The sequence below is a fragment of the Acinonyx jubatus genome, chromosome B2, assembly GCF_027475565.1.
Source record: "Acinonyx jubatus isolate Ajub_Pintada_27869175 chromosome B2, VMU_Ajub_asm_v1.0, whole genome shotgun sequence".
Classification (NCBI taxonomy): Eukaryota; Metazoa; Chordata; class Mammalia; order Carnivora; family Felidae; genus Acinonyx; species Acinonyx jubatus.
In genome coordinates, this window is record NC_069385.1 from 61,669,451 (window position 1) to 61,690,920 (window position 21,470).

Genomic DNA, 21,470 nt, shown 5'->3' on the forward strand with positions numbered 1-21,470 from the left:
GTTTAATTTAGTAGGCAAATGCTGTTTTTCAAAACCTGAAGAACAGAAAGTCCCATAAAAGTCTCAGAGACTTTGGTGCCTCACAGAGTTCAAAAGTTTTTAGGAATTTATGTCAATTAGAAATTTGTTTTTGGATCTCCAAAAATAACTGTTTTGCATTTTTTTTTGTTTTATAAAGATTTATAAATTAAAAAAAATGTTTAAATAATAGGTGTTCATGGATAGACATTCAAAGTAGTATTTATCTTATTTTTTTCAAAAGTGATTATGCATACACAGACATATACACAGATTGTTTGCAACTTGTTTTGCTTAATACATTTTTTACATTTTTCCATTTTAGTGCATGTGGGTATGACTTACTTGATTTTACGTGTGTGTGTGCTGCACTTGTGAGAGTACATCAGTAGGATATATAGAATTACTGGATCAAACATCATTTGAAAATATTAAAAATTGCCTTTTGTTTTTTATGTTTACTTTAAAAAGAGATGTATATTGGGTGGCTCAGTTGGTTGAGCATCCGACTTCGGCTCAGGTCATGATCTCGCGGTTCGTGGGTTTGAGCCCTGCATCAGGCTCTGTGCTGAACACTTGCTCAGAGCCCAGAGCCTGCTTCAGATTCTGTGTCTCCTTCTCTCTCTGCCCCTCCCCCGCTCACACTCTATCTCACTGTGTCTCTCAAAAATCAATAAATGTAAAAAAAAATTTTTTTTAAGAGATACATATTAAGAAAAGTAATTTTTAAAAACCTGGTGAAGATTTGAGCCATGTATGTTGAGTCTGTTTTGGGACTTTGTTCTGTTCCATTGATCTGCATGTCTATTCTTACCCTAGTCCTCCACTGTGTCAATTACTGTAACTTTATAGTAAGTCTTGGAATTGGAGAATGAGAGTTCAAACTTTACTTTTTTTTTTTTAACTATTTCAAGTCCTTTGCTTTTTCACATGAATTTTACAATCAGTTTGTTAATTGGGATTGCATTTGGAGATCAGTTTAGAATGGACATCTTAACCATGTTGTGTTCCAAAGCATGATTATGACATATCTTTTCAGTTATTTAGGTATTTGATTTTTCTCATCAAGTTTTGTGATTTTCAGCTTACAAATGCTACACAATGTTGTTAGATTTACCTTTAGAATTTCATGTTTTTAAATACTATTTATTGTAAATTGGTACTTTAAAGAAATTTCAATTTCCAGTTGTACGTTTCTAATATACAGAAATATACTTGGTTTTTGTATATTGATCTTGTTTCTTGCTGCTTTGTTTAATTCATTTACTGGTTATAATAGCTTCATGTAGATCTTTTGGGATTTCCTATGTAGACAATAATGTCATTGGTAAATAAAGACCATTTTATTTCTTCCTTTAAAATTTGTATCCTTTTAGACCTTTTTCTTACTTTATATAGCTGGCAAGGACCTCCAGTACAATGTTGGAGTGGTGAAATATGCATCTTTGCTTTGTTTCTGATATTAGGGGAGGAACATTCAGTCTTTCACACATAAGTGTGATAGCAGCTGTAGGTTTTTCGTAGATGCCTTTCATCAGGTTAAGGAAATTCCCATTCCTAGTTTTTTCTGAGGATTCTCATCAAGAATAACAGTATTTGATAAACTCCCAATACCCAATTTTTCCTTAAAAAACAACAAAACTTTATTATTTAAATAAATAAACATTATGTATTACCATTGGTATGCTTTGATTCCTGGCCCAGAGAAACCATGAGATAATAAATGTTTTTTTCTTTTAAGAAAAAAGAACGGGTATTGGATTTTATTAAATGCTTTTCCTGCATCTATTGAAATAATCATATGGGTTTTTAAAAATCTGTTGAAACAGTGAATCGTATTAATGGGTGTTCTGAATAGTTTGTATATTTAACATACATTAAGCTGTACATATTTAAAGCATACCATTGGATAAGTTTTGAGATACTATATATATACACGTATAATGTATATCTACATACTTGTGACACCATTGCCACAATCAGTGTGATGAATGTATGCATCACCCCTAAAAGTTTTCTTGGGCCCTTTTGTGATCCCTCTCTGTACTGTCTCCCCTAAACCCCTCCCCTCTGTACCACTTACCTGTTTTTGTCACTGTAGATTCGTTTGCATGTTTTAGATTCCTATATATAGTGTGTACTCTTTTTTGTCTGGCTTCTTGCTATAATTATTTTGAGATTCATCTACATTGTGTGTATACATTACTTGATTTTTGAAAGTTGAACCGTCTCTTGTAGTTTCTATTGTAAGAGTGATTATCAGACATTTCTACCACTTGTGAATGTTGGGAGCAAATTCTTCAACTTTCTTCTGGATTCCCCACCCACCCCAATTCTTGTTATTTTGCAGTAATTTTAAGGATCATAAGAAGTTGAAATAAGAGTACAGAGTTACTGTGTACCCTTTATTTAGCTTCCACTATCAATAATAACTTAAACAACAGTGCATTTTCAAAACCAGGAAATTGACATTAACACAATACTGTCAACTCTCCTACAAATCTTTCTTGGATTTCACCAGTTTCTACATGCATTCTTCCTTAAAAGGTTCAAAGATGCTCTAGAGTGATCGTTTCTTTATACTCATTTATGCCCATCTTTTGCTTTGTTTACTCCTTCACTCTTTTATGTTGGTAACTAATATTGATGTGCTGAGCTTTCTTTGGGTTTTGTCCATGAGGAAATATATATGTATGTGTGTGTGTGTGTGTATATATGTGTGTGTGTGTATATATATATATACACAAATATGCATGTGTATGTATATGTGTATACACATATATGTATATACACACACACTACAAATATATATGTGTATACACATATACATACATATACATATTTGTAGTTTTGTGATACTCTATGGTATGTCATGTACATTAAGGAGTGCCACCAAATTCTCAAAATACTATTATCTTCTAATTTACTGGTTTGCCCTTCAACTGTGTATAGAATTTATCCTATCTATTGATTTTTATATCTGTAGTTTTATTTTCTTCTAATATTTTCAATTGGCTATCTTATCAATATCTACATATCCCTTAAAAAAGTTTTTCTTTTTGGGGCGCTGGGGTGGCTTAGTCAGTTACGCGTCTGACTTCAGCTCAGGTCATGATCTCATGGTTCATGAGTTCCAGCCCCACATCAGGCTCTGTGATGACAGCTCAGAGCCTGGAGCCTACTTCAGATTCTGTGTCTCCCTCTCTCTCTGCCCTGCCCCACTCATGCTCTCTTTCTCTCTCAAAAATAAATAAACTTAAAAAAAAAAAGTTTTTCTTTTTTACCTAATATCTAGACTTTTATTGGCATGCCTTTATGTTTTTGTACATTCTCGACATATTGTAACATCTTTGGATCAGTTTTATAAAATTTATTTGGAGTGAAGTAAATGCATTTCAGTTGTTGATTTTTTAACATCAGATTTCTTTGTGTTTTATGATATTGGTTTGTAGGCTTCTTGGGAGTAGAATTTTTTGTTTGTTTTTTTCCCATTTTTCCCCCTTTGCTTTCTTCCATTTCCTCCACCCTTCCTTGTTTCCCCTGCTGCCTTTTTCACATCCTCTCCCTTCCATAGCCTCTTTTCCTCATATCCCTCTCCTCTGCTTAAAAATGTCAAATTTTAAGATAGCCTTACCTCTGAACTCTGGGCTGGCCTTGGAGATTGAGGTCTTGTATTGGCTTACAGTTACTCTGCTGCCCTCATCTGGGGGAGGTGAGAAGAGTCTATAGAAGGTTTGGCCTGGTTTCAGGTCTCTAGGCTAAGTATGTGTTCTCTTGTAGCCTTAGTTAGTATTTGCCTAAGAGCTTCCTTTCAGGCTCTTGGTAAGGTTGACCATCCACATATTTGTGGGTTCATTTCTGGGTTCTCTATTCTGTTCCATTGATCTATGTGTCTGTTCCTGTGTCAGTATCATACTGTCTTGATGATTACAACTTTGGAATACAGCTTGAAGTCTGGAATTGTGATACCTCCAGCTTTGGTTTTCTTTTTCAGGATTGCTTTGGCTATTCAGAGTCTTTTGTGGTTCCATACAAATTTTAGGATTGTTTGTTCTAGCTCTGTGAAGAATGTTGGTGTTATTTTGATAGGGATTTCATTGAATATATAGATTGCTTTGGGTATTACAGATTCTTTAAGTCCTCTTAGAATTTTTGACCCAGTCCTAGGTAGAAGAAGAAAGAAAAAAAAATCTAGGTTTGTTTGTTTATTTATTTTCAAGTTAGTTAACATATATGTCGTATTGGTTCCAGGAGTAGAATTTAGTGATTCGTCATTAATTTTCTTGAATGGTTTAGAAGGCAGTAACTGGTCTGTGGATAGTTGAGATGGAGCTGTAGGCAGAGACGTGGTAGAGAAAGTTTCTCCTTTGTTCAGGAACAATTTCCTTCTTGTGCATCTGCTTTGAAAGCCACAGACTGTTCCTTCTGCCTGCAACATGGCAGATGAGGATCCCTGAAGGATTCCCGTTTGCCCCTTGCAATCTTCTTCCACTTCACTGAACTTCCTTGATGCCTACAGCACAAATGTCATGTCATGCAGTTTCTGCCTTACATGGATTCCAGCCATGGAAGCCCAGATAGGGGTGAGAAATGTGTCCATCTTGGTTTCTGTCCTCTTCTCTGATCTAGAAGGTGATCTATATCCACCAAATGCAGAAAGGGAAGCCCACAAGGGCAGTAAATCAAAGTTCTCAGCATCCTTTTGCTTTTGCTACTACTTAACAAGAGTGACTAAATGAAATTACGGTTCCTATTATAGGCTAGATTCACTGCTAGTTCAGATAGCTTTTTAGCACCAGGGACTCTCATTAGTGCATTACTAGAATGAATGTTTATTATGAGATAATAAAGAATAATGCTTGAAGTACTGGACTCAAGAATCAAAAGACTTGGATTTACGTCAGTGGCACACAGATTGTTCTTCAGTTTTCTCAAGTGTAAAACAGTTCACCTTAACTGATTTCTTAACAGCACTGTTGTGCATATCAAATGAGATATGTTGGACATACCACAAGGAGAACATTGTAAACTTGTACTACAATAAGATATTCTTACTATTTTATATTACTTTGACAAAATTCTTTCTTCATCTTAGATCAGAGCACTATCTAAATTTAGCACTTATTTTCATTTCATTTTAGTATTGGAATTTATTGCAGAAAATACTGTTTTTTAAAGTTAATGAAATCAACTAAATATTTGCTGTGTTGATGTCTCCATGTACAGCACCTGAACCTTTAATTAATACGAGGAAATTTAGTTGTTAAATCCTTAAAATAAATACATTCACAGAGATATCAGATTATTGTTCTTTATTTAAATATAAATAACTTCTTGTTTTTCATTTGGTTATTCAGGGTAGGAAGATAATAGATCACAGTGGCTTGGGTTTGAGTACTATATTTTTGCTTGCTGTGTGACCTTGCAAATTATTTGAATAATCCCTCTGAGCCCCCATGTATAAACTGGAGAAAATAGTGCATCCCAAGCTTGTTTGAGGATTGATCTATGTAAAGCTTAACATATGTACTATGCTTGCATGTAGTAGTCACTTGATAAATGACAGCCATATTATTCTTTTTTATTTTATTTATTTATTTCAAGAGAGAGAGAGAGGCAGAGAGAGGGAGAGAGAGAATCCCAAGCAGGTTCCATGCTATCAGTGCAGAGCGCCATGTGGGGCTTGATCCCAAGAACCATGAGATTATGACCTGAGCCGAAATCAAGAGTCAGATGCTTAACTGGCTGAACCACCCAGATGCCCTGATAACTATATTATTTTCTGTGTACTGATGATCTCATCTTAATTGGAGCAGTGATCATATCTGCTCTTTTTACCTAGTGGTAAAAGGACTATATTGAATCTTTGAATATATGTTATTTAAAATGATTTTAGATGAGGGGCACTTGGGAGGCTCAGTTGGTTAAGCAATTGAGGTTTGTGAGATTGAGTCATACGTTGGGCTCTGGGCTGACAGCATGGAGCCTGCTTGGGATTCTCTCCCTTCTTTCTCTCTGCCCCTCCAGAGGGGCCCTGCATGCACACACATGCGCACACACACACTCTCTCTCAAATACATTAATCATGTAAACATTCAAAAAAATTATTTTTGATGATAGTAATATATTGTTGATGAAATTATCTTTTTTCTTTCCTGTTTTGTTTTTAAATCATAGGGCCCCTCGATTTAAAGGTTTCCAGCAACAGGACAGTCAGGAGCTACTGCATTATCTGCTGGATGCAGTGAGAACAGAAGAAACAAAGGTCAGATTTCTTTAAATTGATTACATATACTCTTTAAGAAGAGGGTAAAAAATTAAAGGAGTTAATTTTTACCATAATTTTAATATGGATTGAGAAGTAATTTGATTTTTTCTAACTATTCTATTCCTTTATTTATTTATTTTGGCCAGTTCTTCTAAAAGATTATTTTCTTTTATCCTTTTGCACCCCCCTTATCCTTTATTAGTTGATACCCTTTGACTGTAAATAACAAATAAATTCAAGCTAGTTTAAATAAGGAAAAGGGAAGCTAAGAATCTAGGTGACAGGAGGTATGGGTAGGGATATAGGGACAGGAAGGTTCTCAAGAATCCAGAGAATATTCTCCTCATTTCCCTGGCTCTGTAGATTTTCTTTATTCATTTTCCTGCAAACTGAGTAGTTTCTCAGCTTCTGTCTCTGAATGATAGCACATGACCTTCATATTTTGCACATGTTGCAGTTCCACGTATATAAAACCAAAACTGGCTGTTTGTGAATCCCAACTCTGAAGAGAAACTCTGTTACCTCATGTTGGATTAGGATCCGCTCAGGGATGAGTCACTGGTAACTAGGGGAATGGGATCCAAGCCTCCTGGATCAGGGAATGTTTCTGAGAAAAGAAAGAGTGGCTCATGGCCTGGATAGATTTCCCCAAACAGTGTTCATTGTCATCCTGTCCCTTTATCGATTGGGTGGTAGTTGCCTGTAATATTAAATGAGTTAAATTCAACTTTTTTGGTGGGGACCTACGAATGGGATACAAGTTTTCAGAGAAAATGCAAGGTATTAAAGCTGTCAAGTACACAGCACATATCCTTCATTTTTCCTCTATCACTCATAGCAGGACATTATTAATCATTCATAACGGTTCTGCTGAGTCTGGATTCAGGCTCGGAATCATTCTCAACCTACCGCTGCAGGCATGCTATCTCAATCATAATTGTCACAATAGGTGAAATCCTGTTTTCCATTCAAGGTAAATATACTTCTTAATTTATGTTAATATGTAGCAGAGCAACCATGTGAAAATGAAGTACTCCTATGCTTGTGATAGCTGTTACTGTGATACTAGGCAAGGTGGATCCTCCTCTTTTTGTTTTGTAAAATCTTATCTTGAGGGGTGCCCGGGTGGCTTAGTCAGTTAAGCATAGGACTCTCTATTTTGGCTCAGGTCATGATTTCACGGTTCGTGGGATTGAGCCGCAAGTTGGGCTCCATGCTGACAGCACAGAGCCTGCTTCAGATCCCCCTCCCTCTCTCTCTGCCTCTCTCCCACTTGTTGTCTCTGACTCTCTCAAAATAAATAAATAAACTTAAAAGAATGAAAAATAAAATCTCACCTCGACTTGTAGTATTGTGGTATTCTAGTTTTCAGTAAATAAATAGGGTTCTGTTATTTTCTTTTACCTTAATGAGTTAATCACTCCCTCCTGCTACAGTGTTTATTATAGTTCTGTTCTTAATTGGCTATTTATTGACTTCTATGTTACATTAGTTAAATTCAGCTTTTGAAGGTGTCAGTCCTTTTCTGCCATCTCTCTACTTGATGTATGTATATATTTAAGTTATATATATCTGCATTATATATATTTAAGTTTGTGTTTTAATCCCAGTTAGTTCTACAGTGTTACATTAGTTTCAGATGTACAATACAGTGATTCAACAATTCCATACATCATCTGGTGCTCAACACAGCAAGTGTGCTCCCTAATCCCCATCACCTGTCTCACCCACCCCGCCACTCACTTCCCCTCTGGTAATCATCAGTTTGTTCTCTGTAGTTAAGGCTCTGTTTCTTGTTTTCTCTCTTTTTATTTCCCCTTTGCTCATTTTGTTTCTTGAATTTCACACGTAAGTAAAATCATATGGTATTTTTCCTTCTCTGACTTACTTCGCTTAGTTCCCTCTCTAGTTCCATCCATGTTGTTACAAGTGACAAGATTTCATTCTTTTCTATAGTGGAATAGTATTTCATTTTAGAAGTGTACCACATTTTTATTCATTCATTCATTCATTCATTCATTAATGGACACTTGGGCTGCTTCTGTAATTTGGCTATTATAAATAATACTGCAAACATAGGGGTATGTGTATCTATTTGAATTAGTGTGAATTTTGTATTCTTTGGGTAAAGACCCAGCAGTGCAATTGCTGGATCATAGGGTATTTTTAACTTTTTGAGGAACCTCATCCAGAGTGGCTGCACCAGCTTGCATTCCCAACAGTACACAAGGGTTCCTTTTTCTCCACATTCTCGCTAATAGCTGTTGTTTCTTGTATTTTTTATTTTACCCATTCTGACAAGTGTGAGGTGATCTCATTGTAGTTTTGATTTGCGTTTCCCTAATGATGAATGCTGATGAGCATCTTTTCATGTGTCTGTTGGCCATGTGTATGAAGTCTTTGGAGAAATGTCTGTGTCTTTTGCCCACTTGGTAATTGGATTATTTGGGTTTTTTGGTGTTGAGTTATATCAGTTCTTTATACATTTTGGATACTAATCCTTTACGGGATATGTCATTTCCAAATACCATCTCCCATTCTGGAGGTTACCTTTTAGTTTTGTTGATTGTTTCCTTTACTGTGCAGAAGCTGTTTATTTTTATGTAATTCCAATAGTTTATTTTTGTTTCTCTTGCCTCAGGAGATATATCTAGAAAGAAGTTGCTATGGCCGGTGTCAAAAAAGTTACCACCTGTGTTCTCTTCTGAGATTTTTGTAGTTTCAGATTTCACATGTAGGTCTTTAATCCATTTTGAATTCATTTTTGTGTATGGTGTTACAAAGTGGTCCAGTTTCATTCTTTTGCACATAACTGAACAACTTTTCCAACACTATTTGTTGAAGAGACAGTCTTTTTCCTATTGGATATTCTCTCCTGCTTTGTTGAGGTTTAATTGACTGTATAATTGTGGGTTCATTTCTGGGCTTTCTATTCTGTTCCACTGATCTGTGTGCCTATTTTTTTGTGCCAGTACCATACTGTCTTAATGATTATAGCTTTGTAAAACAGCTTGAAGTCTGGAATTGTGATGCCTCCAGCTTCGGTTTTCTTTTTTAAAATTGCTTTGGCTCTTCAGGGCCTTTTGTAGTTCCATAAAAATTTTAGCATTGTTTGTTGTAGTTCTGTGATAATGTTGGTATTTTGATAGGGATTGTATTAAATATGTAGACTGCTTTGTGTAGAGTAGACATTTTAACAATATTTACTCTTCCTATCCGTGAGCATGGAATGTCTTTCCATTTCTTTCTCTTTTTTTTTTAAATGCTTATTCATTTTTGAGAGAGAATGTGAGTGGGGGAGGGGCAGAGAAAGAGAAGGGCAGAGGATCTGAAGCCGGCTCTGTGCTGACAGCAGCAAGCCCAATGTGGGGCCTCGAAGTCACAAACTGTGTGAGATCATGACCTGAGCTGAAGTCAGATGCTCAACCAACTGAGCCACCCAGGTGCCCGTTTTTCCATTTCTTTGTGTCATTGTCAGTTTCTTTCATTAGTGTTTTATAGTTTTCAGAGTACAGGTCTTTTACCTCTTTGGTTAGGTTTATTTTTAGGTATCTTATTTTTGGTGCAATTGTAAATGGGATTGTTTGCTTAATTTCTGTTTCTGCTGCCTCATTATTGATGTATAGAAATGTAATAGATTTCTCTATATTGATTTTTTATCCTGAGACTTTACTGAATTCATTTATCAGTTCTAGCAAGTTTTTTTGATTGAGTCTTTAGGATTTTCTGTATATAATGTGTCATCTGAAAATGGAGTTTTACTTCTGCCTTACCAATTTGGATGCCCTTTATTTCTTTTTGTTGTCTGATTGCTGTGACTAGGACTTCCAGTACCATGTTGAATGAAAATGGTGAAAGTGGACGTCCTTGTCTTGTTCCCGACCTTAGGGAAAAAGCTCTCAGTTTTTCCCCATTAAGGATGATATTAGCTGTGGGTTTTTCATATATGGCCTTTTTGATGTTGAGGTATATTCCCTCTAAACCTACTTTGTTGAGGGTTTTTTGTCATGAATGGATGTTGTATTTTGTCAAAGGCTTTTTCTGCATCCATTGAAATGATTATATGGTTCCTATCCTTTGCTTGTTGATCTGATGTATCATGTTGACTGATTTGTGAATATTGAACCACCCTTGCAACCCAGAATAAATCCCACTTGATCATGATGAATGATTTTTTTTAATGTATTGTTAGATTCGGTTTGCTAATATTTTGTTGAGGATTTTTGCATGTATGTTCATCAGAGATATTGACTTGTAGTTCTGTTTTTTTGTGGTGTCTTTGTCTGGTTTTGGTATCAGGGTAATGCTGGCTTCATAGAATGAATTTGGAAATTTTCCTTCCTTTTCTGTCTTTTGGAATAGTTTGAGAAAAAGAGGTATTAACTCTTTAAATGTTTGGCACAATTTGCCTGGGAAGTCATCTGGTCATGAACTTTTGTTTGTTGGGATTTTTTGATTACTGATTCAATTTCTTTGCTGGTTTTCTGTCTAAATTTTCTATTCCTCCCTGTTTCAGTTTGGTAGTTTATATGTTTCTAGGAATTTTTTTTTTTTTACCATTTTATTTAATTTACATCCAAATTAGTTAGCATATAGTGCAGCAATGATTTCAGGAGTAGATTTCTTAATGCCCCTTACCCATTTAGCCCATCCCCCTTCCTACAACCCCTCCAGTAACTCTCTGTTCTCTGTATTTAAGAGTCTCTTATGTTTTGTACTCCTCCTTGTTTTTATATTATTTTTTGCTTTCCTTCCCTTATGTTCACCTGTTTTTTACCTTAAAGTCCTCATATGAGTGAAGTCATGATATTTGTCTTTCTCTGACTAATTTCACTTAGCATATGTTTCTAGGAATTTATTCATTTCTTCTAGGTTGACCAATTTTTTGGCATTTAGTTTTACATAATCTTTTATAATTGTATTTCTATGGTGTTGGTTGTTACTTCTCTCTCATTTATAATTTTATTTATTTGAGTCCTTTTCTATTTTCTTGATGAGTTTGGCTAGAGGTTTGTCAATTTTATTTTATTTTATTTTTGAAGATCTAGCTCTAGGTTTCGTTGATCTGTTCTTTTGTTTTTATAGTTTTATTTCTGCTCTAATCCTTATTCTTTCCTTCTAGTGGTTTTAGTTTGTTGTTCTTTTCCTAGCTCCTTTAGGTAAACGGTTAGGTTGTTTATTTGAGATTTTTCTTGCTTCTTGAGGTAAGCCTATATTGCTGTAAACTTCCCTCTTAGAACTGCTTTTGCTGAATCCCAATAGTTTGACTTGTGATTTCTTTTTTATTTGTTTCTATATACTTTTTTATTTCTTCTTTTATTTTCTGATTTAGTTTAGTAACAGGGCATTTAACCTTCAGGTATTTGTGGTCTTTCCGGATTTTTCTTGTGGTTGATTTCTAGTTTCATAGTGTTATGGTTAGAAAAGATGCATGGTATGACTTTGATCCTCTTGAATTAGTTGAGACTTGTTTTTTGGCCTAATACATGATCTGTTCTGGAGAGTGTTCCACGAGCACCTGAAAAGAATGTGTATTCTGCTGTTTTAGGATGGAATGTTCTGAATATGTTGGTTAAATCCATCTGGCTCAGTGTGTCATTCAAAGCCATTGTTTCCTTGTTGATTTTTTTGTTTTGATGATCTGTCTGTTGATATAAGTGGGGTGTTAAAGTCCCCTACTATTATTGTGTTGTTACCAATTAGTTCCTGTATGTTTGTTATTAACTGTTGTTTTTGTTTTTGTTTTTAATTTTTTAACCTTTACTTCTTTTTGAGAGACAGAGACAGTCTGAGCAGGAGAGGGACAGAGGGAGAGGGTGAGATAGAATCTGAAGCAGGCTCCAAGCTCTGAGCTTTCAGCACAAAGCCTGATGCAGGGCTTGAACTCATGAACTGTGAGATCATGACCTGAGCTGAAGTTGGATCCTTAAGTGACTGAGCCACCCAGGCATCCCTGTTATTAACTGTTTTATGTGTGTGGGTGCTTTCATGTGGGTGCATAAGTATTTATAATTGTTATATTTTCTTATTGGATTGTCCCCTTTATGACTAGATAGTGTGCTTCTTTGTCTCTTGTCATAGTCTCTGTTTTAAAGTCTATTTTGTCCAATTTAAGTATTGCTACCCTGGCTTTCTTTTGACATCCATTTGCATGATAAATGTTTCTCCATCTCCTCACTTTGAATCTGTAGGTGTCTTTTGGTCTGAAATGAGTCTCCTATAGGTAGTGTATAGATGGGTCTTGTTTTTTATATCCGTCCTATCATCCTACGTCTTTTGATTGGAGTGTTTAGTGCACTTACATTCAGAGTAATTATTGATAGATATGTATTTATTCCCATTGTATTACTTGTTTTGTGGTTGTTTGTGAAGATTTTCTCTGATCCTTTGTCTTTCTCGTTTTTATGGTTTGCTGGTTTTCTTTAGTGATGTATTTATTTAGTGATATGATTTAGTGATATGATTTCTTTCTCTTTATTCTTTGCATATTTATTAGTGGTTTTTGATTCACTTAGGTTTGTATATTATATCTTCTGTGTATAGCAGTCTATATGAAATACATGGTAGTTTAAGTTTGAACTCATTCTTTACTCCTTTTCTCTCCACATTTTAGGTATATGATGTCATATTTTACATCCTTTTATTTTATGAGTTCCTTGACTGACTTTTTACAGAAATACTCATTTTTACTGCTTTTGTGTTTCCTACCTTCATAGTGTCACTTTTGGTCTCTCCTTTCCACTCAGAGAGCTCACTTTAATATTTCTTGCAAAGCTGGTTTATTGGTCACAAACTCCTTTAGTTTTTATTTGTCTGGGAGGCTCTTTATCTCTTCTTCTATTCTGAATGATAGCCTTGCTGGATAGTATACTTGGCTGCAGATTTTGTCCCATTCAGCATCTTGAATATATCACACTACTCCCTTCTGGCTTGGAAAGTGTCTGCTAAAAAAATCTCCTGATGGCCTTGTGGGGTTTCCCTTGTATGTAAAGGTCTTCTTTTCATCCTGCTGCTTTTAAAATTTTTTCTTTATCACTATATTTTGCCAATTTAATTACAGTATGTCTTGGTGTTGGCCTGCTTTTGTTCGTTTTTTGGAGCTTCTCTACTTCTTGTATCTGGATTCCCCAGATTAGGGAAGTTTTTAGCTATTATTTCTTCAAATAAATATTCTGCCCTCTTTTCTCTCTCTCCTTCTGCGACTCCTGTAATATGAATATTATGACATTAGATGGAGTCACTGAGTTCCCCAAATCTCTTATTTTGCATAATTCTTTTTTTCTCCTCTTTTGTTCAGCTTGATTACTTTCCATTACTCTGTCTTCTAGGTCATTAATTCATTCTTTTGCTTCTTCCAGCCTGCTGTACTTTGCATCAAGTCTATTTCTAATCTCGTTTATTGCACTGTTCATCTCTGATTGGTTCTTTTTAATCTCTGTGTTAGGGGTCTCACTGATGTCTTCCCCTCTTTACTCAAGTCCAGTGAATATCCTTATGATCATTGCTTTAAATACTCCATCAGGCATGTTACTTATGTCTGTTTTACTTTGATCTCTGGCCATGGCCTTGTCCTGTTCTTTCATTGGTACAAATTTCTCTATCTTCTCATTTTGTCTGAGTCTCTGGGCCTGTTTTCTCTGTGTTAAGAAAATAAGCTGTATTCCCTGTTCAATGGCCTAATGAAGAGGCAGTCTGGCAGTGCCCTGCCCCATAATGTCCCCTGTTCCCTAGGGCCTGACACTTTAGTGAACATCTCCAGTGTGTGCTGCATGCAGTCTACTGTTGGGTCCTGGCCGCTTTATCCTTCAGGCCAGTCATCTGCAGAGGTGCTCTGTGTCTGTTGTGGGCAGTGTTTGGTCTCTGATCTGAAATGTGGCAAGCTTTTTTTAATAGTTTATTTTTTTAGTAATCTTTACACCCAATGTGGGGCCCAAACTTAAAACCCCAAGATCAGGAGTCACATGCCCTTCCAACTGAGCCAGCCAGGTGTCTTTCGAATGTGGTGAGTTTTAACTAGGTGTGCTCTGGTCAGAGACCAGGGCTGAGACCTGTTGCCACCGCCGCCAGAATTGAGGCCCTGCAAAAATCCCACATGGAGAACTGTGTGTGGTCAGGGATTGGGCTGGTCTTCTGGGAAAGGGGGCCCATGGCCCTGGGAGTAAGGCAAATGTGACTGAGAAGGGCAGTTCCAACAGAGCATGGGGAAGCAGGGGTTGGTGTGAGCAAGTTAGGTAGTGAGTGTCAGTGCTATCCTGGCTCCTGCAGGTGGCCCTTAACCTTTGCTGAGAAGTGGGGGAGGAAATTGTACCTGCCAGTTCCTTTGTCCCTGGAGGGGTCTCTCTGTGAATGCTGTCTCTCTAGGATGCATTTGGAGATGAGCAAATAACCTCCCCACTGTGTGCCCAGGTGCTCTTCAGATCGCTGTTTTGCTGTATGTCCATGTGATGTCTGCCTGCTTTCTCTCCAAGAGCAGCTTAGTGACCTCTCAGCTCTATCCCAACCAAGTCTTCTGACCTTTAAAATTCTAGGTTTAAGCCCCACTTGTTGCCAGAATTCACAAAATTCGGGCTTTCATGCTTTCCAAGCCATTTGCTATGAGGATTCGTTTTCCCCATGTGCTCCCCTGTGTGCTAGTCTCTCCCCCTTCTCTGGGACTACAGCTACCTTCCCACTGCAGTGGCCATGATTTGTTTCTCTCCTAAACCAGGTCTCTGCACTTCTACCTTCTTCACTATGGCCTCTTCTCTACCTTTAGTTGTGGAGTTCGTTCTGCCAGTCTTCAGGTTGATTTCTGGGGCATGTAGGATGATTTGATAGTTATCTAGTTGTATTCGTGGGCTAAGGTGAGCCTCGGGTCCACCTACTCCACACCATCTCCCCCTCCTGGATCTACTTTATGTGTTTTGGTTATGAGCCCTATTGTCTTCTATTTAGAGTTATGTTTTTTGTCACCTCTCTGAGATTGTGATCTCCTCAAGGAATGATACTGTATATATCTCTGTATCCCATGTTCCTTGCACACAGTAGGTGCCCAGTGATTTGTTTGTTAAATAAGTTGTCTGTACTTATCCTTGAAATGGATAATTTCTGTTGAGAATTTGAATTGGGGGAAAAAAACAGTTTCTTAAATAAGTTATACTACCTTGTTTCTTGGAGATTTACAGTTATTTTGAATATGTTATAATTTGAATGAACTGATGAATTGATAGGATAATACATTGTGTTTTACCTATAATTTGTTTTAAAAAAATCAATTAAGAGATTTACAATTAAGTGTTGAGGACATTAGCACAATGCTCCTGAGCTGATACTTCATCATATTTTCTTAGATTTAGAAACTGATGCCAAGAATGGGCAGATTCGAACTTAAGTCTTTCTGACTACCAAACAAATTCTAATTCTATACAGTACTGCTTATTAAAGCATAGTTGTAATGCTTAATCATCAGTGACCAGTATAAGTAATACATTTTTAACCTTGCTATTTATTCATTTATTTTTAATTTTTTAAAGTTTATTATTTTTGAGAGACAGTGCATGAGTAAGGGAGGGGGCAGAGAGAGAGAGAGAGAGAGAGAGAAAGAGAATCTTAAGCAGGCTCTGTGCTGTCGGCACAGAGCGCAGTGTGGGGCTTGAACTCACAAACCGTGAGGACCTGAGCCAAAATCAAGAGTCAGACGCTTAACTAAGCCACCCAGGCACTCCTAAGCTTGCTATTTAAAATTTAACCATAATTATTTCACCATTTGAAGTAGTATTAAATGTGATTCAGTAACTATGGTATATGGACATTCTTGTTGAAGGAGTTGATAGAAGGTAGCAAGGTGGGGAGAGATACAGACAGAAATTTGTATCATGAATGATAAATGCATATTGATGCTTCTGAACCTACAGATGTATAGGAGTTACTTTAACATTAATTCAGACTATCAATTTCTAAAGTGATTTTTTTTTTCCACTATGATTTGCAAGGATATGTTTACTACATGGTCGTGGATCATTGTAAATGGAATTAAAAATCAGCTCTCTACATTGTTTGTCTGTTGATATTACAAATAAAGGTATAAAATCTATCCCTGTTATTTTTTTTATTTCACTTCTATTGATGGCATTCTTTGCTATAATTAAGTTATTGTTCTGTCATAATGGTGCATTGGGATTCACAATATCTTAAAGACTGGCAGTACAGTGGGAAACGTTGCTTTTTGAAAGCTCTTATCTTCCTTCCTCTATTTGAGGGTTTCAGATGGCGTGACAGAATTAAAATGTCATGTCTGTGGATTTATTCAGTCCTGTAAGCAAGGACAGTCGTGCCAGTCGCTTACAGTGAGTACCCGAGCGGGAGCTGCATTGTCTGGCCTGGGAACCCCCCAGGTGTTTGTCGTGCCACTGTGGTAGTTCATCACTGCCGTGTGTTTTTTGATTGAAGAAAGGCTACAGCATTATGTCTGCCACCAGAATCTTTTAGTAATGATTAAAAACTACTGACCTCCTTTCAGCATGTTTCATTAAAGTTTTTTTTTTTCTTATGACTCTAAAGTTGAGAGATATAACATGCTCCTGCCAAATAGAGTGCTAAAGGGGGTCATTGGTGCAAAAATTTAAATTTTTCATGGGCAAAACAAATAAAAGCAAATTTACTACAAGAACTTCTTTTATAGGCAGTCTTTTCCACTTAGAAATACATGCTTCTTCACTTGCTTGAATTTGAGCTATCACCAAATTAATGCTATTACGTTTTTATTCTCAAAGATATACCACTAATACATTATTGGCTAGGATTATTTTAAAGGCAGAATATCTCCGCTGACTTAAACTATGAGTGTTTTGCATTCTTATTTTTGAAAGACGTTTATGGTGGAGATTTGAAATGGTTGAACCTTGACATTGCTAATTGATTATTGTGCTGCAGTTGTTAGCAGTGCCCTGGCCAAAGTCTTTTTTTTTTTTTTTTTTTAATCCTAAGTGGTTCAAAGCACAACTTTTAACAATGAGAGGCTGTAAATGGACCTAAACCCATTTGTTTTATTCAACTTGATGAATTACTTATTAATTAACTCCTTTAACAGTTTAGAGAATATAAATTTGTGGCTAAGATACAATAAAAAGCAAATGTCTAATTATTTAAAAGTTAATAATGTAAACAACCTCATTGTTTTTATTTTTTAAGAGTTTGATGTTAGAGCTTACATTTTAGAAAATGGTAAAGGCTCATTAAATCATATTGAAAGTCATATTTGAATTACTAAAATATTGAAATTATAAAATAAATTTATAGACATAATTTGAGTTAGCTTTATTTTTACTAGCTAGAGAGGCTTTTTAATTTTTTTTTTTTTAACATTTATTTATTTTTGAGACAGAGAGAGACAGAGCATGAACAGGGGAGGGTCAGAGAGAGGGAGACACAGAATCTGAAACAGGCTCCAGGCTCTGAGCTGTCAGCACAGAGCCCGACGCGGGGCTCGAACTCATGGACCGCGAGATCATGACCTGAGCTGAAGTCAGCCGCTTAACCGACTGAGCCACCCAGGCGCCCCTAGAGAGGCTTTTTATAGGTGAACATGGTATTTATTGAAATTTATTTAAGTCCATCCTCCTGAGAATGGAATTCACACAATTTGCTTATTTTAGTTCAAAAAATTCTTTTTTGAAGGTATAAAAGTCAACGTTAGCTCAGATAATATCTGAATTACATCAATTTTCAAATGTATTGAGTCTGGATTGGAGCTTATCTCTATTTATAGCTTCTGGGACACAGGTTTTATTTTGATTTTCTTCATGTATATTTCAAGACAGTATGATGTATGAATTGCTGTATGTTTACTTTTATTCCCTACTTTGTATATATTTAAGTTTTTGAATCTTTCATCAACTTTTAAAATATACTTGAGAATACAAAATTCTCTTCATAGGCCAGTTAATAAACAAAACTCAGTTTCACAATAATTGGGGGAAGGTGTTAAAAGCTTACCATGAAATGTATCCTACATACAGAAGAATGTACACAGATGTATATACAGTTTAAAACATAATTGAAAGAAAATTCATTTACCATTAGCACTCCTCCTCACCACCACACCCAGAGTTTTAAAAACCAGAATGTTTTTTAGTACCATAGAAGCTACCTGTTCCTTGTTTTCAAACATGGCTTCCTCATCAGAGGTAACCACTTTTTTTACTTTTATGGTAATCATTTCACTGCCTTTTCTTATAATTTTGACAGCTACCTATGTACGCTTGAACAATAGATAGCTTAGCTTTGCATAACTGGGTAGCAAGCACAAACCTATTGCCATTATTGGATGAAGGCTGCCAAAAGAAGTGGGATTGAGAGAGAGAGAGTTTGGAACTTAGTTTGACTTTGGCTTCCCAGAATTTCTAAGAGCTCTTTCTGGGGAAGTCAATGGGCAAGATCATGAATGTATTCTGAGCCACGCTTGTCAAAGTCAAAGCAACTGGCAGAGATATAGGAGAGACCAGGTGCTAGATGTCTTCCAGAAAGGTTAGAGGCTGCTCTGTATTTTCTGTGTCTGAGTTCGTCATGGCCCACCTCTTTGCTCTCAGGAATAGGTCAGAGCAGAACAACTCTGGGGGTAGTGTGTATCCTCTGCTGATCCACAGCACAGCACGGGGTGGAGAATAAGGACATTCGCAGCTCATTCCCCATGTATTCTGTTCTCAGACTTGAAGCATGGTGCAATAGCCGAGGGGATCTTGATGTTGACAATATGTCTGTCTTCCTAAGTCTCATGGCTTCCGTTTGGATTTGTTGTCTTCCACACTTGATGTATAAGCATAATTCTAGAATTCTGTCTAACTGTGCTCCTGTGAATTCTCTTGCCTCTCTTGTTTGTTTATTTATTTTGGGTGAGAGAGAGAGAGTGCAAGCGGGGTAGAATGGCAGAGAGAGAATCCCAGTCTCAGAGCCATCAGCACGGAGCCTGTCATGGGGCTCCATCCTACAAACAGTAAGATAATGATGTGAGCCAAAATCACGAGTCTGCTGCTTAACCAGCTGAGTCCCCCACGCACCCCTCTCTTGCCTCTCTTATGTGTTGGCCCTGTTGTTGCCTGTGAGGTTTGTTGTCTTTCTTGTTTATGCTCTCGTTTGGTGGTGGTGTGTGTGTGTTTTTCTCCTTTTTTTTTTTTTAAGTTTATTTATTTACTTTGAGACAGAGACTGAGAGAGTGCGCACACAAGCAGGGGAAGGGTGGAGACAGAGGAAGAGAGAATCCCAAGCAGCTTCATGCTGTCAATGTGGAGCCTGATGTGGGGCTCAATAGCACAAACCATGAGATCATGACCTGAGCCGAGGCCAAGAGTTGACGCTCAACCGACTGTGCCACTCTCCTTTCTGTATTTAAAAGGTGTTCAGTTTTTTCCAAATTTGTGAGTTGGCTGCTTAATCCATTTGTTATTCTTTTTAATTGATTTAAGTATTTAAGTCTGTGAATTTTCTTCTGAACAGTGGAAAGTATCTGGATTCTGATATGTAATATTTTTATTCTCTGGTAAGTCTGCAGTTTCAATTTCGTTTCTCTTTGATATAATGATTTTTTAAATAGCAGAATTAGGTATCATTTTCACGCCAGGAAGTCCAGGTCAAACAGTGGCTTCAAATATGAAAACCTATGATTAAGACTTTACTTAAAAAAAAAAAAAAATCTTCTGAAGGATAATTAACCAGCTTTCCTCTCATCGTACTTTTAATTTTTTTTTTTAATGTTTATTTTTGAGAGAGTGAAAGAAACAGAGCGTGAGCAGGGGAGGGGCAGAGAGAAAGGGAGACACAGAATCCAAAGCAGGCCCCAGGCTCCGAGCTGTCAGCACAGAGTCCAAGGCAGGGCTCAAACCCACAAACCATGAGATCATGACCTGAGCCGAAGTCGGACACTTAACCACCTGAGCCACTCACGCGCCCCTCCCCATACTTTTAAAATGTGAATTAGAGAAGATTAAATTCATATGCTGAGTAGGGACATAATTAGCGTAAAAGATAATTTATTAGCTCAAATAAATCTTTATTCTTGGAATCTGGTTTTATTTCATTCTGAGAGTTCTCTGTGACATTGGATCTTTCCTTAAACATACACAGAGATACGGAAACATAAATGTCGCCATTTCCTAAGAGCTGCTAAAGACTTTAATACTAATAATCGTTATTGACAACTGAATTCAAATAAAATGATAACTAATCAAGATCTGAGGTAATTTTGCTGTGGAGATTATTCGATGTTCTGGACTTTGCTCATATATGTATATAAATAAAATAATATACATGAATGTCATAGTGACCAGTTTAATAGCTTCTTATATGTTAAGAGTTTCTTCAATAGATAAGAAATTTCACGTAGTCTCTTTGTTACTTTTGTCCTGATTAAAATGATACATCATTTTAGGTATGGAGTGGTGGAGTGGGAAAAAGAAAGGAAAAGAGGGAAAACTTACTCCTAACCTATAAGAGTATGTTTAAGTATAGATTATTAAATTCTTATTTGTTTTATAGAGAATACAAGCTGGCATCCTAAAAGCATTTAACAACCCAACTACTAAAACTGCTGATGATGATACTAAAAAAAAGGTCAAAGGTATGTCAATTTTTTTACTGTTAAAACTTTCTCCCTGAAGAAAAATTTAAGTTTCTTTTTAGGGGAAAGAGAACTGAGCATTATGTGAAGTAATTCTATAAAGTAGTGGCCTTAAAAGAGAGTGTACTCACTCCAGTGTCTGTGAGATAGCCTAGTGGGTCATAGAAAGAAAATGTTAGAATGCATCCATGTGAACTTTAAAAACTAAAACTAATGATCAGATGTATAGGTTGGCACTGATGACCTTATTTGAGGTATCCTAAGGGAGACTTGAAAGGTGGTTGAAAGTAGCAATCTCACTTGGAAGTTCACTTTCATCATATTGTATCATTTTGCAGTTGACCTATGCTTGCATTAAGTGGATTTGTAGATATTACATAGTTTTAACTGGTCAAAATGCATAAGTGTTCCAAAGATTCCTGCAAGGAATCCATTTATTGAAGAGAATACTGACTCAAGCATACAAGTCCACTTTACTTCTAGTGTCGACTCTTCATCAGCCAAAGTATTAGCAAAACCAGTGATTATCTAACCAAAGCTAATCATTTAATTATCAGTATTTAAGTGTGGGCTTATATGTCATGTTACAAGCAA

The 21,470-nt window shown here is 36.5% G+C and overlaps 1 protein-coding gene across 11 annotated transcripts in view; it reads left to right on the plus strand.

The window, feature by feature from the left end:
- USP45 (ubiquitin specific peptidase 45) overlaps positions 1 to 21,470 on the plus strand; it is a 73,836-nt gene that overhangs the window by 37,563 nt on the left and 14,803 nt on the right. For all 11 annotated transcript variants that reach the window (XM_053222431.1, XM_053222433.1, XM_027057211.2 and 8 more), the window contains 2 exons: positions 6,196 to 6,283; positions 20,795 to 20,876. In XM_053222431.1, coding sequence (XP_053078406.1) covers positions 6,196 to 6,283; positions 20,795 to 20,876 — 170 coding nt within the window. Of the gene's footprint in view, positions 1 to 6,195; positions 6,284 to 20,794; positions 20,877 to 21,470 lie in introns of those variants that run through there.